Genomic DNA, 19,025 nt, shown 5'->3' on the forward strand with positions numbered 1-19,025 from the left:
CCATCCTCACCATCACCACTATCCTCACCACCTTCCTCACCACCACCACCATCACCACCATCCTCACCATCACCACTATCCTCACCACCTTCCTCACCACCATCACCATCACCACCATCCTCACCATCACTACCACTATCACTATCACCACCATCATCACCACCATCCTCACCATCACCACCACCAGTAGCATTATCACCATAACCACTACCACCATGGTCAGCATCATCACCAACACTATCACCATCATCACCATTAGCATCATGACCACCACCACTTTCATCCCCATCAACACCATCACCACACTACCACCACAACCAAAAGCAAGACACATCATCACCATCTCCTGTTGTGGGTCCGTCCTTCACCTCACAGGCCCTAGTCCCTCAGCCTTCCAGATGTGCTCTTGGCCCCTGAGTACAGAGCCTAGACCAGGGCAGATCCCCCTGAGTTCCAGCGTCTGTGGTCTGCAAAGAGCTTTCTTAGCCAGCCCTCACCGTGCACTGTGGCTGGGAAAGGACTGTCCTCTCTCTCTGAGAGAAGGGGATGCTGCAGCTTTGGGTTCCCTCAGAAGTTCCTGAAGGAGAGGAGTGGGCGGAGTGACAGAGTTACCACAAAAACCAGGATGGTGGCAGGAAAACGCTGCCTCTGAGCAGTGCTGAGAGCTGAGGGCAGCCCTGAAGGGCACCACCAGGCCTGCTCCAGTCTACTGCCCACACAGAGTTTATCAGAACTAGGCCTTCCCAGGCGGGCAGGCTCCTTCTAACTTGGCTCTGCTCTCTGGTACAGCCACTGTGTGTGTGTGTGTGTGTGTGTGTGTGTGTGTGTGTGTGTGTAGGGGTGGGGAGGGGAAGGGAACACCTGGCCCATTGTTTATGAGGTCTGTCCCCAGGACATGACAGGACACACATGCTTCTCATCAGCTGCCCCAGGCCTGCTTGCCTGTGTTGTGTGGCCTGTGAGTGATGCTCTAAATATCAAAATGGCCCTGGGCACCAGAAGGCTCCCCACCACCCTCAGCTTTTACCGTCTATTTCCCTGTCCCAGCCCCCTCAACACCAGACACAAAGGAAAGGTCAGAGGTGAGGCAGCAGGCAGGTCGGGAACTGTGGGCTTCCACATCCCCGCCTCGATGACCCCACCTATTTCCACCTCCCCTCCAGCTCAGAGCTAGCAAGGATGCAGCCAGTGTCATGTACAGTTTTAACACTCGATCAACAGCATTAGCAAAGAAGCGACGCAGAGAGAGAGAAGGAGCCGACGTTGGGCATTTGCTAATTGAAACCCAGGCGCAATGCTCTGAACAGCTCAGTCTCCTGAGAGGATTCCGGGCGGGCCTGGCTTTGGGGGCCACAGTCTGGCTCAGCTCCCCCACCCCCCACCCCCCACCAAGCCTTCAAAACTCTGCTGGAGAGTGGCTGGAACAGGGCTGACGCAGAGGAGCAGAGGCCGAAAGCAGCAGAGGAGAGAGAGACCAGGCAGCTTCCAGGCAGGCCAGAAACGCCAGCTGGCCGCTGAGTTGAGAGTACTGGTGGGGATGGGGAGGGGGTCTTAGGCTCTCACCCCTGGGAGGGGAGTCGGCCGGAACTCCCTCAGGAGCCTGATATGCCAATGGAGGAGGATGAATACACGGCGGCAGTCAGTAGGACACAGCCACTCCAAACGTGCCTCCAAGTGTGGCTGTACTGGCGAGCACACACAGACACACACACACACACACACACACACACTCACACATATGACACTGCCTTATACTCTGGTCCCTACCCAGCCAGGCACGAGCACACACACACACACACACACACACACTCACACACACACTCACACACACACTCACACACATGGTTCTGCTTTATACTTGGTCCCTCCCCAGCAGGCACAAGCACACCCACAAACACTCACACACTCCACACTCAGACACATACTCACACAAACACTCATACACTCACACACACATGGTACGGCCTTATACTCTTATCCTTACCCAGCCAGGCACAAGCACACACACAGTCACACACTCACACACATACTCACACACACACACACAGCACTGCTTTACACTCTGGTTCCTACCTGTGCCAGGTACGAGCACACACACACTCACACACTCACACATTCACACACATACTCATACACACACAGCACTGATTTACACTCTGGTTTCTACCTGGGCCAGGCACAAGCACAAGCACACACACACACACACACACACACACACACACACACGGCACTGCTTTACACTCCGGTCCCTACCTGGGCCAGGCACGAGCACACTCTCTCTCTCTCTCTCTCTCTCTCTCTCTCTCTCGCACACCCCCCGCAGCCCACCTGTCGTCGCAGTAGGTGAACTTCATGTCCATGCTGTGGCGGCTGAGGAAGGTCCTGCTGTCCAGGGGGATGTCCATGTGGGAGGGGTGCTGGATGGGCTCGCACATCATGATGAGGCAGGACAGCAGTGGCTCCTTGTAGCCGCACACGCTGCTGTGCGGGGGCCCGCTGCTGTACACCTTCACCTGGCCAGTGCAGTGCAGGACCTGGAAGCCGGCTGGGCAGTCAGATCCGGCCCGAGGGGCGGGACCTCCCACTCCCCACCCAGAGAGCCAGCCCCGGCCCTGCCCTCCGACCTTCCAGGTGGCTGATTTGAGGTTGACCGTCCGGCCTCTGTTGGTGACCGTGCACTTCATCCGCATGAAGAAGTCCCGCTCCGTGGACATGTCTTTGCTTTTCTTCCCAAAGCCAGAGCCTGGGGAGGAAGGGGTGCAGGCGACCTCTTGATTTGGTTTTAAGGTTCTATTCGGCAGATGGGCACCCACTTAAGAGTCTTCCTGGGCAATGCCCAATCCTCACTGCCCAGGCACTGTGCTCTTGGGAATGTCCCCTGACCTCTCCCCCAATGTCCTGAGCACAAGGCTTTGCCCACTTTAGGGCCTCCGGGCAATGGACACTGGGACAGGCTCTGCAGAAGCCCCCTGATCAGGCCCAGGCTCCGAGCAGGAATCCCAGGACAGTCTGGTGAAATCACAGCGATTCCAAAGGAAGAACTGCAGTGAGATGTGTCCCACAGACACCATGGTCTCCTCTCGCTTCCCACCCTGCAGAATTCCAGCGCTCCTCTTTGCCATCTGCAGTGGCTGCATTCAGGACAAGGAACCATCCACTCCCTCCCTGAATCAACACATGTCAAAGCTCTAGAGAGATCTAGAGCTCACGGCTCTTGGTGAATAAGTCTGCTCTGAAGATGGACTCAGCCCGGACGATGTGACCCTTCTCAGGCAGGGCGAAATAACCCCCCTTGTGGCTCCTTATAATCCCGTATAACTTGCCCATTCAGAACTTTCCCCGCATTTCCCAAACAGCAATAATGGGTACAGTGAGTACCAGTCACGTCCTCTGTGCCCATGTATAAGTTGTGCCCACACCATCCTTGCCAATGTAAGCCTTCCTCGTGCAGCCCAGTGTCATCTAAGACCAGATCCTGGTTTCAAACGCTCATGTCCCTCCCCCCAAGCATGCCCCCACTGGACAGGCCCCCAAGGGCTGTGTGTTCAATGAGCCATGGCCTCTTCGAATGGACCTCTGGGGAGGTATCACTAAGGGATGAAACAAGTAGTTTCAACTCTTTTGCTTATTTTGTTTGTTTGTTTTGGTTTGGTTTTGGGGCCACACCCAGCAGTGGCACTGGTTCTGTACTCAGGGATCCCTCCTGGCAGTATTCAGAGGCCCATATGAGATTCTGGGGATCGAGCACCAGTTGCTTGTGTGCAAGACAAGCGCCCTACCCACTGCACTCTCTCTCTGGCCCTCTCTCTATCTCTGATCTGAGAGATTCTTCCTCCGTCATGATTATAAGCTCTCTCTCCCAAACCTGCCTGTTTCTCACCATTTTAACTTACGTTGGTGAGGTTTGCTTGACCTAAGACTCTCCCAGATCTGGGAGTCTGAACTCACATCAAGAGGAGTCACCTCGAGGGACCCAGAGGTGTCTGTGGGTTTGGGTTCTAACTTGCTAACCTCTGGGTTCTCCCCATTCTGCCATTTGACTCATCTTTTTAATTTTAATTCCAGTCAGACTACCCCACCCCTGCTCAAAAACCCTTCAGAGTTTCCCTCTGTCTAGAGGATAAAGTTCGCGGCCCTCCCTTAGCCTTCAAAGCCTGCCACAATCAGCCTCCTGGCCTTATCTTTCTCTGGGAGTTCACCCGTATGCTTGGGCTTTCAGATTGTGGGTCCATAGACTGGCACCCTGGACAAAGATCTGCCGATTCAGCGAGTCACAGGCCTTTGTCCTTGGCAGGGACCGGGGGAGCTAAAGTTCTACTCAGAAAATCTGAGTCCCTGGGCTGTGAATGCTGCTGCTCGAGGGCTGGTTGGTCCAAGGCTTTGCCAGGTCTGGCACCTTCTTTGTTGTTTTGTTTTGTTTTGGTGGGTCATACCCAAAGGTACTCAGGGCTTACTCCTGGCTCTGCATTCAGGATCACGGCTTGGTGGTCTCAGGGGACCACATGGGATGCCAGGGATCAAATCCAAGTCAGCTGCAGGCAAGAAAAGAACCCTAACCACTGTATTACCTCTCCCTCCCCCCTACCCACGATACTACCTCTCTATTCCCCTGGTCCAGGACCCTAATTTTGAAAAAACAGACTCTTAGGGCCAGAGCAATGCAGTGCCTGGGCGTAGGTCACACAGTCAGTCTGAGACTAGAGTCCATGGCTAGGTGGACGGAGTCTGAACCCTGGGGATCAGATTCTGTGGAGAGCAGAGGTGTTGCAGCAAGTGCCTACTTTAGAAAGGGACCCGAGAGTGCGGTGGGCCCGTGCCCACGGAAACAAGCAGAGCTTCTTCAGAAACACAACCAGGACCAGGACGGCCCAGAGTCTGACTGTGCCTGCCAGGAGCCGGGGGCCGCGGTCTCCAGGTGGGATGGCAGGTGGGAGCAGGCTGGGAGGGTGGGCAGGGGGCAGTGTTGGCCTCTGTGGAGCAGCACTGCAGGCAGACTTGGAACCCAGGTGAGGTCAGGCCAGGAGCGTCTGGCTGCCTGTGTGGGAACAACAGCCACACCGTGGGTACCGCTCTGGGCCTCTGTCATCCAGGATGAACAAGCATCCTGACTACCCCCCGAGGTAATGCCATGCGGTCAATGCTTAGCAGATGTCAACCTCAGGGTAAGGGCTGAATCTCAGGCCCATGTGAGACCCTAAGAATCACCAAGCTTTGAACTTCTCTTCACTTCTGCCTATAGCACCTGACCTCAGTAGCCCGTCCAGGCCTCTCTGTTTGAATAGCTCAGGCCCAGGAGACAAATAGTGGTCCCCACGGTCATTATAAAGTGCCTCCCATTTGCAGGGGCTCAACCATCCACTGGCATACGCTGACCTCCTGTTCCCCCTGCCCTCCCCAGCCCCGCCGCCCCTGGCCCCAAACATATAACTTGGGACCCCATTCATTTCTTGGACTCCCAAGATTATTAGTCTTCAAATGTGGCCCCGATAAGTCACACCTCCAGATGGTCTCCTACATGAACCGGGGCTGCCCACAGCCCACCAGAGCCACCAGGAACGGGAGGAGTGTGTTGTGCCTGTTCCAGGACTCGGCAGCCTCTGCTGGTACTTCAGACCCCCCACCCCGAGCCAGGTGAGAGGTCAGTCTTCCTGGAATACAGCAAGAGGGGAGGAGGGTACTGGGGTCCCAGCCTCAAGCCACTGGCCACAAGCTCCCAGAGGTGTGTGCGTGCATGTGTGCTTGCGTGTGTGGGTGCATGAGTGTGTATGTATGTGCGCGTGCATGCGTGCATGTGTGTGTGTGTGTGTGTGTGTGTGTGTGTTTTCCCTGATCATCCCACCAGCCCCCAGTCCCCAGACACCGGGCAATCCAGCTGAGACAGTGGGGTGCAAATCAACTTCCTGCAGAGGCAGAGTGGGGAAGAGGATGCCTTCAGGGGCACACCATCTGGGCCAGCTGTGACCACAGCCCAGGGCACAGAGGAGCCGGCTGTAGTAGGGGTGGAGAACCAGACCCCCGGCCTGGTGCTTGGGGACATGAGTCCTGAAGACAGTGAGGGCCTGGCAGACCCTGCAGCATCTACCACCCGCTCTCCCCCCTCCCCCCCCCCACACCAATCTCATGGGCTCTGCCAGGCTCTTGACGGCCGGGTGCGTCTCTCCATACTCACACGGAGTGACATGGGCCCCCTCCCTGCTGGAGTAGAAGGCAGGAAATGGGCACCGTGCAGGCCCCCATACCGTTTTTGAGACTCAGGTTCTCCCGGATCTCCTCGTGGTCACAGGGGTGGGTGAAGTCAAAGATACTGTGGCCGGTCAGCTCCACCTATTTTAAAAGGAAGGTCAGGGTCCATGACGTGGGCCACAAAAGCCGGGCCAGCTTCCAGACCTGGAGAGTTGCTTGCCCCCAACTCAGGACATGGCCCCTGGACACAGAGAGGGACAGACTGGGCTCCTGGGACTCTGACCGTGTCCATTGAATATTGGGATGGCGGCCTACAATGCCCATAGCCAGTTGCAGGGGAGGGGGACCTGTTTGTAGCCCAGGGTCAGAGAGGGTCACAGCGTGGGTGCTGGCGGGGAGTGGTCAGGAGGGCTGCCCAGCCCGCCCCCTCCCCCAGTTTCTACTCCCAGAGGGGAAGAGCCCCAGGGGCGTCACCTGTGTGAGTCCCATGAACTTGCTGATGTTCTCCGACAGGAAGATCATGTCTCCGTCCTGCGTGACCACGGCGAGGAAGCCCTCCAAGGCTTTCAGGTAGAGGTTGTCCATCTGCTGGTCGGCCTCGGCTTCAGACTCATTTTCAGAGCAAACTGGAAAGAGAGGGTTGGGGGAGTCGCATCGCGGGCAAGGACGTGACTGAAGAGACAGACAGATGTCCGTCAGGGTGGCTTCGAGGCGTCAGGAGGACTTTTCTGGAAATGCATGCTGCTGTTTCCCTAAGTGTCCACCATACAGCCCCACACTGGCATCTGGTGGGGACAGCCCGGAGTGGACCCTGCGAGCAGGGAGCCAGGAGAGTGGTGATGGTGGGGACTGGTGCTGTGGGGCCAGTACAGGAGTGGGGGAAAGACCGTTCCCGGTGCCACTGGGAGTGACCACTGACCAGGCCACTGCCCTGAACGCTCATCCACCATACCCAAGATGGGGGACCACCCTTTGTATACTCTGGAAGCTGGGGTTGGGCGAGAGCACATCACTTGCCCACGTTTACAAAGGCTGGAGTGAGCAAACCAGGCAGCTGGACCCAGAAATCTCACTCTTCACAAACGGAAACTATGGAGCAAGGAAACACAGCATCTGTCTCGGTAGAGGCGCTGTTGAGTCGGCGGCAGCTGGGCAACCGTCCTTTTGACATCAGGTTCTCTATCAGCTTAATGGGGAAACAATAATTCCTACTGCTTGGAGTCATCAGAATCAAATAGGTATGAAAAACGCCTAATGTGGTATCAATCACTATCAATTCCTTTCTTCCTCTGCTCCGGCCAGGATGTAAATCTTGCTCTCAGGCTGCTTGGACCCGGAGAGGGGTCAGGGAGGCAGGATGGGACCAGGGTGTACGTCTTGCAAGTGCTCGACCCAATTTCAATCCCTATTGTCCCAGAGGCCCCTGAACACAACTGAGGTGGCCTTGGGGTGGGGGCCCTTGACACCTGAGGGCCCAAGTAGCACCACGTCGTTGGATCCAAGCAATGACCACTGGTTCAGTTGACCGAGTATTGATAGGAGGCTCCTCCAGACCGCTGAGCACTGCTTGGGAGCACCTCAAGAAGAAGCCCGAAGAAAAAGAAAAAGCACTCTGCTCTCTGCAGCACAGAGAGGCAAATGCAGCGAAGACGCAAGTGACACAAGGGCCATGGGTTCAGGAGACGGAAGGAAGACATCAGGAGGGGCTCCGGGGTTTAGAGGGACAGCATGGCGGGCAGGGTGGGGGTGCTCGCAGGCGGCAGAGTTAATGATTTCAAGAGGTCACTTGAGGGGACTCAGAAGAGTGGGGACTTCACTCGAAAGCATGGAAACCAAAGGGGCTTCTAGAAGCAGTTGGGTGAATGTGCTTCTGGCTGAGTAAGGCCCCAGCCCCTGGCACTAAGGAGGGCAGCTAGGAGACGTTTCTCTAACTGGGCCGGACCCTGGGTCCAGTTCTGGATGAGTCCTCAGTGCGTTTCTTAGGAGGGATTTCCCTGGTGCCAGCATGCAGGCAAAAGTGTCACTAGGGGCCAGAAAGCAGTCCCTTCAAGCCCAGTCTCTGAAGTAATTATCAAGTAAGTGCTCTCTGCTCTCTGTAAAGCCCAAACTTCTCCTATCACTGACCAACAAACGAAGCCTCTGGCACCGGCCCTGGGCTATTACCCCCGGCCACATTATTTCATTTCAGCACCCCTCCCTCTATTTTATTAAACTCCAAATGCACAATTACTTACAAAGCTCCCTCCTGGACCAACAAGAACTCACATATGCTTTGCTTGGCTGATATAACAAAGGGAGGAGAGTGATCTGTCACGTATGAACCCTAGTACCCTCCTAACGAAAAGGGTTCTTTTGAATTGAGACTTTTCCAGGGAACGAAGTCAGATTTGGACTTAGTCCTATGCCAAGTTCCTTCCCGCATGGGGAGGTCTTTTCCTTCCTCTTCTACTTTCCAATAAGCTCTTCTACTTTCTAAAAAAAAAAAAATGTAGTCAGCTCTCCAGGTAGCCTGTCAGGGACACGTGGACGCTTTGAAATGAGGGTGAAGGCACTTCTGCAAAAGCACAGGGCATCTAGCTCTGGTTTCCCCTGCACAGCTCCGGGCGCTAGGCCGCTGGTCTGTAAGAAGCACGAGCCCAAACAAGAAACTTTCCCTACCAGGGGGCTTGAGCCTTTCCCCACCCCGTGGCTACTAGACACTGGGGCAGAGAAGCCCTAGGGAAGAGGCAGACGCTGCTATTTCTGCAGAGGGGCTGAGAGCAGGCCCATGCTGGGGCAGGCCAATGACCAGAGCCAGTGAGTTTAGTGAGTTTCACTGCTCAGAGATGGTGGGACAGGAGGTGGCAGCTCGCCCAGGAGAGCGAGATCACGGGAAGCTGCTGCCACCACACTTGATTCCCCTCGGGAAAGCTGAATTGGGCAGACTGAAGCGGCCTTCAGGCTCCGACCCGTGCCTCGGCTGGCGTGTGAGGGCTCCAGGCTCTCACCTGCACTGACCCGGAGTGCCTTGGAATTTGGACACACACCACGAACACCAGGAAGACTGAGATTCCCGGGTCTGGGTAGGTGGACTGGCGGGGCCTTGAATACAGCGGTGACCGGTACCGAGATACAACACGGCTCAGTGCCGGCTTAAGTGTGGGACCCAGCCAGCTCCTCTAGAAGCGCCGGGTATACAGGGCACCCAGTGGGGGTGAGAATGTGCTTTTCTAACACACAAGCCCTCAGGGACACAAGCTAAGAATTGCTGCCCAAACTCCAAGTTACCTCAGTCGCTGCAAGGCTGGAGGAACCCACTGCCGGCTCCGGATATGGTGGGCAGTGAGTTATTTGGGGGACACTCCAGGAGAGCATCCGGCACCACTGGCAACACCCCCCTGCCCTGGCCACCTAGGTAACCACCTCCTCCAGGGATCAGAGGCCTGTGCCGTGACTTCTGGCCTAGTGTGGAGAGCCCATTGCTCTGATCTTGATAGCGACGCTGCCTTCCAAATCTGGAATCGTCCCAAGGCAACCCTACTGGGTTAACTAGGCCCAGAGGAAATAGTTCTGCTTCAAGTTTCCTGTTTTGAACAGAGTTCCAACACAGCCAAGCTGGTTTCCACCCATGCCCGGCTGCCTGCTTCCAGGAGGTGGCGAAGTTGACTCCAGCCGCTGGACCCTAGCAAGGGAGAGAGGCAGGGCAGGGCCAGCTTGGAGGGAAACAGAACGTCTGGGCTCTGGAATCACACAGGCAGGGGTGAGGAAGCCACACACCAGCCTGGGGCCGTGGGACAGCCCGGCCTCCTTCCTTGGGACCACTCTGCTCCCTGGAGTGCGGAATCCTGGCCGAAGCCTGGCCAGCTCCTGGCCCCTCTGAGCCGAAGATGAGAAGCGGGGGACTGGGCAGCTGTGGCGGAAGGGGCTGCACCCTGACCCCTCACCATCCCTGAGTGCCACAGAGGGGGTGTCAGTGAGCCACCTGCCCCACCGCTCACACATGCGAGGGGGCTCCTGGGGGTCTGGGCAGGTGCGGGGTCTCCGGGGACCCAGGCTGGTGGGGCGGGCCCCTGGTCCTCCAGGAGGCACCGCAGGAGGAGGCGGGATACCCCGGGGATGGGGCGCGGCAGCAGACCACCATCACTAATGCTTTTGTCTTCAAGACTCCACTGGGCCTCCTCCCCTCACCCCCCAGGATGAGGGGCAGGTCTGCTCCCTGGAGACACAGGCCAGGGAGCCCACACCAGCCTTTCATGTTAAAATTAGCCCCATAAACAGGCTTTGATGACCCTCCACAGCCAGGATATGCGCGGGCTGAGGGTTTGGAGCACTTTTTCCGGAGTCCATTCATTTCCTTCAGCACCACCCTCGCGGGGCAGGGGGCACCCCACAGGGCAGAAGGGGAGGGGGCCCCGTGGTGTGAGCGGGCGGCTGGGATGCGTCCCCCCAAGCTAAGACCATCCCTCCCCAGGGGCGCCAGAACGTAGCTCTGATGTGGTGTCCCGGGCTGGCTGTGCTGGGCAGATCTCCCCCTCCCCCCACCTGTGACAGCTGCCCTGCCTGGGCCTGGCCTGCAGGACAGTGGCGGGGGGCGGGGGGGAGGAAGGGGGATCTTGCCTTGACTGGCCACCAGCTGACACCGCAGCCCCTGTCCTCTCCACAGCCCACCCTATCTTCCCTCTTGTTCGACCTCCCATCAGGGGGGCGCAGGGCTGGGGCCACAGACTGAGGTGCACGTAGTGCCATCGTTGGGGGTTCTGTGCTTGACTGCTCTCCTGCCCGGGACACCCCAGCAGGCCCCTCTGGAGGGCGGCCGGCCAGAGCACTGGGAGAGAGCGCAGGGGTGAAGGCCTGGGACGAGGAACCTAGAGGCTGGGCCTGCCTCCATGATTCTCCCTTTTGATCCTTTTTTTTTTCCTGCATGAAAAGGACATGGTGACAAACTTTAATAAAACTCCCTACTCTTGCCCTTTTATGTCGCTCCCTTAGTAGTTCAGTGACCAGGAAATCCTCGTCTCTTACGAACGAAGACTGATGTCTTCCCCGAGCAAATGCCAACGGGCCAATAAAAACCCTGACATTTGTCTGGAGATGTCATACTTCCCCCGGAGCTCTGACCGGGGGGTGTCTAGAGCTGGGGGTTGCCATGGCCATTCTGGGGGCAAAGTGGAGCTGACTGCCCGTGGCCCGCTTCCCCGTGAGGTGCCAGACTGGCTGACTTTGCGGAGGTTCTCTCTCGCCCTCCCGACACCGTGAACCTCGCCCTGGCCACCGCTGGCGGGCTCCTCTTGAAAGAGGCTTCGAGACAATCGAGCGCCATTTCTACCGATGTTCCCGTCAGAGCGTGTTCTGTTCTCAGCCCAGCGTGGAAGCGAATATCATAAAGCTATTGTTCCAGTTTGCTTCCTGCGATAGAAATCTCAATCGGAGGCCCAGACTCCCGCCCGGCCCGCTCCACACCGAGGCTTCCTCTCCAGCGTTCCCACACACAACAGCCTACTGTGAAAATCAAAGGGAAGCGTGTTACTAAGTAAAGCAGAAACCTCTCTCAAGCAAAGACCTGCTTCTTTTTTTGGGCGTTTGAACTCTGAGGTATGCGACCAGCTATTTCCTATGACAAAGGCAGTCAACACGAGGGCTGGCCTTGTGAGAAGGGCTCGGGCGGTGGGGTCCAGGCGCATTTTCACCTACACCAGCAGAGCGTGGGGCAACCCCGCCCTGGAGCCAAGCAGAAATTCCCACTTCAATCCGTTTTCGAGTCCTTTGGGTCTCTGACTTTGACTGTGCGGATCTTAACATGGAGCAGCTAAAGGCTTTGATCACGAGACTCTCTGAACAGGAATCTCACCCTGCAACCACGCTGGGGCAGGCAGAGGCTCTTCTTCCTCCTCATCGGCCCTCTCAGGGAGGCAAGGAGAGGAGAGCCCAGAGCAGGGAAGGTTTTCACCAGGTTGCAGAGAAGGATGGAGTCATGCCCAGGGCCGCTAAAGGCCGTCTGCCCAAGACCCTGGGCTCCTTTGGTCATGACTACGTGCAGCGAAGCCCATCAGAGGCAGAAAGGGAGCACGGGGCAGGAGAGAGGGGAGGGAACACAGGCCCTAAGGGAGAGTGAGGGGTGAGAGGGGGTGCGAGAGGTGTCTACCGTGCCCTTGGAGAGCTGCCCTTGCTGGGACTCCAGCTGCAGATGGCCAAGCGTGGACACTTCCTATCCTTCCCCGTCTCTTCTTTTTGTGGGACAGAGGTGGCCGCCATCAGATGACCTTTCTGATGGTGCTGGGGTGGGGGGCGGCCCCGGGCGTGTCCCCGAAGCCCACACAGGCAGGTCGCTCAGAGGAGCCTCCTCCAAGTCAACCTCAGAAGCCCCAAGAAGCCGGGCCAGACCCGCAGCGAGGAGGCAGAGGGCGTGGGGAGCAAGGCCCTCATCGAGGCCACCCCTAAGGCTCCATCAGACCTGTGTCCGGTTCCACTCATTCCTCTTCTAAACTCTCTGCTGGTGGCCGGATGGGTGACGGGAGAAGGAAATAACCAGGAACTGGTAGCTAATTGCAGAATCTGGGGAGGAGGCGGGTGTCGGATTGAAGCACAGCCGGCAGTGCTCAGTGCTGACTCCAGGCTCTGTGCTCAGGGATCTCCCCTGACCAGGCTTGGGAGAACCATCTACAATGCTGGGGATTGAACCATGTGCAAGGCAAGTGCTTCAGTCCCATTCTATCTCTCCATCCTTAGGACACATCATGACAGGGGGCCCTAGGTGTTTCTAGAGGGTTCTCTCTAGTCACTGACTAACCTCCACTAACTACTAGCCTCCACTAACTACTGGTTCTATGCATGAGGGCTTCCCACAGTGCCAGGGATTGCATTCACCTATCCAAATAGATGTGGAGAAAAAGAGAGACCACAGGAAAGAGAGCGAGGGAGAGGGGGAGTGGGGGAGAGAGGAAGAGGGAGGGAGAGGAAGGGAAAGGCAGGGAGAGGGAGGAAGACAGGGAGTGAGAGAGGGAGGTAGAGGTAGAGGGAGGGAGGGAGGGAGGGAGGGAGGGAGGGAGGGAGGGAGGGAGGGAGAAGGAGGAGAAGAGTGAGGGAGGAAGAGTGAGGGAGAGAGGAAGAGGGAGGGAGAGAGAGAGGGAAGGAGGGAGGGAGGGAGGGGGGAGGGAGAAAGAGAGGGAGGGAGAATGAGAGGGAGGAATGGAGAGGGAGAGGGAGGGGAGGGAGGGAGGGAGAGGCCCAGCAGTTAGGGATAGTCTGATAGAGGCTTTGCTTGTCCTGGGACATGAGTCTGAACCACATGGGCCCTGAGCACTGGCAGCCGGAGCCTGGGCATCCTCCTGCCAGGATGCCCGTGGTGGTTCCTGGCCCCCCAGGGATGAGTGTCAGCAGGAGAGGCTCTGGAGCCCCGAGCACTGTATGGGGAGCAGTGAGCGAGAGCTGAGGCAGGTCTGAGTGCTGCACGGCTGCCTGGCCTTTCTCACGCCCCAGACCCTGTCACAGCTCACCGTAGCACCAGCCCACGGCGTTCCACGGCTTCGTTGGAAGTGTCTCGAGCCGTGCCCTCCCCGTGGTCCTCCCCCGCTGCCCGCCCACTCCAGGGCGCCTCAGCCCGTGGGACGGGGCGCGCCCTCTGAGCCCCACAGAGCCGCCGGCCTATTTTCTGCACGTCTGTCCCCATATCCTTCCTGTGCCGCGGGGCCCAGAATAGCCCGTGCTCCCTCGCCAGGGCCGCGTTCCCGGAACAGCCACTGCATAACAGGATGGCAGGCTGGCCCCAGGACCAGGCGCCACTAGGAGCCCTGCCTCCCTGCCTACCCCCACACACCCTGTCGGATCCAGCTGGGTTCCCTGAGCCCCAGAGACCACTCAGCACACAGAGGAGTCAGGACACAGAGGGCTGAGGGAGGACGGGCCTCAAGTCTCTCGCTCTGTCAGCACTGGCAAGAAACGGATCCCTGTTCTGAAGCATTGCAGACTCAGAGGGGGAAAGTTTGGTGAACCTGACATGTGCGGAGGATGAGCTGGTTCCAAGGGGGCTGCAGTTCACCTCGTGAACGTGTGTGGCCAGGCTCTGGGCTCAGGCTGTACAGACACTCTCTGCCCAGTCTTCAGAACCCTACACCCAGATACTTGTTTCTTTCCCTCTCTTCTTCCTTCCTTCCTTCCTTCCTTCCTTCCTTCCTTCCTTCCTTCCTTCCTCCTCTCTTTATTTCTTTCCTTTCTTTTTCTTTTTGAGCCAAGCCCAGCGATGCTCAGGACCTGCTCCTGGCAGGGATCACTCCTAGCAAGCTCGGGGGACCCTATGGGATGTTGGGGATTTGCCCCGGGTCAGCTGTGTGCAAGGCAAGTGCTCAACCCGCTGTACTGTCTCTCCGGCCCCCCAGAGTCTTTCTAAATCCTTCCTAGGGAGGAGGAAGCCCGTGAGCAGGAACACAGAACCGCGTGTCTGGTCCCGAGAGAAGAGTTGTGTGTGCGGGGGGTGGGGGGTGGTAATCTGTGCCGCTGGAGAAAGGAGCTGGAGGGGGCGACAGGCAAGAAGGTGCTCAGGGAGGAGGGAGGCTCAGCACAGCCCCATCCCCCTGTGCCACGCCCACAGCCAGGACAGAGAGGAGCTCCGTGGCAGAGAGTCTTGCTGTCCAAAAGGCAGGCCTCCCTGGTCTGCCACTCACCTGACGACAGGAGCTTGTGTGTGCGCAGGAAGCTGATGGCCAGCCGCATGATGGAGGCCTTGTCCAGGTGGGAGCTCACGCTGTGCGGCAGGGGCAGCTCGTGGGCCAGCTCGTAGAACACCTCCGTCTCCTTGCTGCGCCGGCATCGTGCTGCATCGCGGGACTTCTCCTTCCGCCTTTCCGAGCTGCTCCTGGTGGGGAAGAGAGGTGGTTAGTCACCCTCGCACAAGGCAGGCTGAGCTATCCCGGACCCTCCACCACGCGTCCATCTGTTCTGGGAGGGCACAGGTCCTCGGAGCCACACAACTGGCTTTGTACTGTCGGCGGTGTGTGTGTGTGTGTGTGTGTGTGTGTGGGTGTCTGTGCATGTTTCTGTGTGTGCAGGTGTCTGTGCATATGTGTGTGTAGGTGTCTGTGCATATGTGTGTGTGTGCATGTGTAGGTATCTGTGCATATGTGTACGTGTATAGGTGTTTGTGCATGTGTGTGTGCAGATGTTTGTGCATGTGTGTGTAGGTGTCTGTGTATATGTGTGTGTGCGTGTGTGAATGTGTGTGCATGTGTGTGTATGTGTGTGTGTGTTCTCTCAGCCGCCTGTCCTCTCTAACAGCCCTCTGTATCCAGAACAAGGCTTCAGCTGGTGGGGTTCCAGCAAAGCCTTGTTGAGTGAGTTAACCTGCTATCAATACTTTGGCCCTGCTCACTGGGGATAGGGGCAATGCCCAGTGCAAACATGGGAAGTGGGAGGCCGCTGTGGCCAGGGGCCCGGACGGCTGCACTGTAGGCTCTGGATGACAAGTAGAAAAACTACTAGACAAAGAACATGAAGCGCAGTACTGGATCCCATTTTATAGTAAAGAGTGGTTTCCAACGACCCAGATTCCTCAGTGCTGTGGCAGTCTGAGGAGGAAAGCCAACCGCCATCTGCCTGCGGTCCAGCGCACACCTGGAGATGCCGAGACAGTCTCTCAAGCTCTGTCCGCACAGGCTCCAGCCAGGCCACTCCTGCACACGCTCTTCCCTTGCGTGTCGAGCACCAGAAGCCCCGTGTCTTGCAAACAGTCTGAAAGAGATCCTCCCCTTCCAGCCAACATGCACTGCTCTCAAAGCCAGGATTCCCAGACCAAGCTCCTAACTTCTCTGCTTGCTAGCTCTGGACATGAGTATTATCTAAACGGCTTCGTCTCCGTGTTGTCTGTTAAACGCCACACTTGCTAACTCACAGAGTGATTGTGAGGACAGAGCACGGGGCAGGGGTGGTTCAAGTAAATTCTTTAGCCGTGGGGCTCTGCCCCACAAGTGATCCAGGCTGAGAAGGATGACCAACCGGCCCTATGAAGACGTCCGTGACGGAATGAAGTTTAGGGTACAACGTGGCTTGATCACCCATCTCACTAAAATGACGAACTCATGCATATTGCTTCCCACATCCCACACAGGAGAGATGACTCAGACGACGATACTCCTGGCTATGTTACAGCTACTCCACGTTCTAGGTGAGCCTTAAACACTCCTGGGTTTCCTTCATTCTCATAGCTGTCCTTGGAATAGGTATCACCATCATAACTAGGAGAAGGGGAAATTACCCCTCATTGACATATAGGGAAGTGGGCCCAGAGGAAAAGAAATGTGCCTGCTTCTTCTTGGCTGGTAACAGGAAGGCAGGACTTTGCATGAGGGTGCTGGACCCAGAATGTTGGGTTTTTGGGTTTTTTTTTTGGCTTTTTGGGTCAACCTGGCGATGCACAGGCGTTACTCCTGGCTCTGCACTCAGGAGTCACTCCTGGCGGTGCTCAGGGGACTCTATGGGATGGATACTGGGAATCGAACCCGTGTTGGGCACGTGCAAGGCAAACGCCCTACCCGCTGTGCTATCGCTCTAGCCCCTGGGAGCAGAATTCAGGATTTTAGCCATCAACCACCGTCATCTCTGTTGATGGCTGGAAACATTAGTGACCGGGTCACCAATGATAGAGGGAAATTTTTTTTTAATGCTTGCATTTTCTTACATTTCCTGAATAACCTCTATTACTTGTTGAATAAAAAATCTTTTTTTTTTTTATTAAAAGTGGAAACGTGTCCAGCGAGTTCAGCTCTCAATGCCTCCTCGAGCCAGCTCCAGCTTGCCCACCCTCCTCCCTCATTCCCAACCTGCAGCGTCTGCTCCTTCCCTGCAGCCTGTTATCGGACAGAAAATCAGTATTTGGGGATCCAGGAATGTCGACAAGGCCTCTGCAACCCCTCAGGACTCGGGGCAAAAGGCGCCACACTGACTTTCCAAGATGCTTCGCTGAACCCCGCAGCACATCTGGCTCCTGGGAGGGGTTCAGCGCCGACCCGCAATGGAAGGACAGAAGGACCTTTGGGAGAGGAACCAGGGAAATGGGCTTTTCGTGACTGTTTCCTTCCTGTGGCCTGTTCTCTCCATCCCCAACTCCCAGGGCTCAGCCCTCTGCCTCCCAGAGCCAGGACTTCGGGTGTTCTGAATGGCCCAGTCCAGCAAGCCCAGCGCTGAGTGGAAAGCAGAGACAGCCTCAGGACAGCCTCGGGGCACAGGGCCAGGCCCACCCAGCCTGCACCCACCCCACCTGCAGGGCATGAGGGCAAGTGGAGGAGAGCCGGAAGCTAGTCCCTTCCACACATCAGCCCTGGCGCTCGCTCTGGGACCAACAGGCCTTGATGCTCCCCAGTCTATCAGGGCATGGAGAGGCCCAGGCAGGTGGCGAGACTCTGGGCAACGCCACATCTACAATCCCACTTAGAGAGGAAGCCAGCTCCGCGGAGGCCCTCTAGGGCCAGGGGTCTCTCAGTGCCTCTGAGACAAGGGTCTCCCTGCCCTGGTGCTCCCTCAACCACTGGAATGATACATCTCTTTGAGCCTGGCACCGCACCAAGAACTAGGCCTGGGTGCCCTCCTGCCGGTTCTCCTGACAACACAATAAGGCAGGTCCTGAGGCACGGGGCCTGTCTCAGTCACACAGCTAGTGTCCAGGTGAACCTTCCCAGAGTGCTGAGTCAGAAGAGAGAGACCTAGAGAGAGGGAGGGAGGGGGGGAAGACAGAGACAGAGAGAAGGAAAGAGACAGACAAACAGAGAGGGAGAGACAGAGACTGATACAGAGACAGAGAGAGACAGGGAGAGAGAGAGGGAGGGAGGGGGTGGTCCTCCATTTCCCTGCTCAGAGCACACCCACGAGGAGGGCACACCCACTGCTGCCTGCCCATTTTCACAGATTAGAAAGCTGATCCTCGGAGGAAGATATTTGCTGAGGGCAATCTGACTGACTAGCACCAGTGCGAGGATCAGAACCCAGAACACTTGGTCAGGATTGAACTGCAGCAGGGAAGTCACATTTGGTTAAGCCCCGTCGTAACTTCCAACAAGAGAAAGACGGGGAATCTTCATCTCCAAGTCACAAGCCCTGTTCTAACTGCCAACTTTGGGAGAGTTGGATTCTGGGCCGAGCCAGACCTTCATTGGCTTCTCCTGTAAACCCTGGCAGAGCCCAGAGCTATCTGCCTAATATCCAACTCCTGAAAGCAACAGACAAAACTCTGTGACACCGCCATCATTTCATTAGCAACGCGGAAGAAGCATGCCTAGCACTGAGGGTGGGGGAGGAGGAGGACAGGAGGTGTCTCTGTGCCTCTGTGCTCTCAGGCTCAGAGCACAGCGGGGGCTGCACGGGAGGAGAGTGGGGCATTACTGTGCTGGTCACATGAGAATACCCAGCTACTGGACACTGGACAGGAAAGCAGACTCCCTGTGCCCTGGTAACTGCACCTGTAAAATGGCAGAAATCGTACATTTTATTAACTGAGAAGAGTGTAGGAGCCAGGGAGTACTAGAAAGCTCTCCACGAGTGAAAGCCACCAGAGCAGACAGCAATGACCCCGTTATCTGGCTAATCAGCGCGTTCATCACATCTAGACTTTGGCCATTACAACTGCTCTTTGTCACTGCATCGACCCAGACTCGGGGCTGGAGGTGTGTTTGTTGGTCAGGTTGATCCCAGCCCGCTCTTTGGGTCATGTTGTCGAACCTTCTGAAATCAAGGAGACCTTTGTTCCTCCAAACACTTGTGTTTTCTCTCGCTGGGCAGATCCTATAATTAACTCCAACATACCAGGCTTTTCCTTCCACGACAATTTGAGAAGTAGCACGTTAGAATCTTCTGGTTTCCCAGAAAATAAAAACAACTAGGTT

At 56.8% G+C, this 19,025-nt stretch overlaps 1 protein-coding gene across 1 annotated transcript in view; it reads right to left on the reverse strand.

The window, feature by feature from the left end:
* The window catches only part of EPAS1 (endothelial PAS domain protein 1), a 90,882-nt gene that overhangs the window by 26,499 nt on the left and 45,358 nt on the right, over positions 1 to 19,025 (reverse strand). Inside the window, exons 2-6 of the mRNA XM_056114777.1 lie at positions 14,820 to 15,010; positions 6,658 to 6,809; positions 6,240 to 6,324; positions 2,625 to 2,743; positions 2,329 to 2,534 (exon numbers count right to left, since the gene is read on the reverse strand). Coding sequence (XP_055970752.1) covers positions 2,329 to 2,534; positions 2,625 to 2,743; positions 6,240 to 6,324; positions 6,658 to 6,809; positions 14,820 to 15,010 — 753 coding nt within the window. The remainder of the gene's footprint in view (positions 1 to 2,328; positions 2,535 to 2,624; positions 2,744 to 6,239; positions 6,325 to 6,657; positions 6,810 to 14,819; positions 15,011 to 19,025) is intronic.

The sequence above is a fragment of the Sorex fumeus genome, unplaced genomic scaffold (genome assembly GCF_029834395.1).
Source record: "Sorex fumeus unplaced genomic scaffold, SorFum_2.1 ptg000003l, whole genome shotgun sequence".
NCBI classification, from domain to species: Eukaryota; Metazoa; Chordata; class Mammalia; order Eulipotyphla; family Soricidae; genus Sorex; species Sorex fumeus.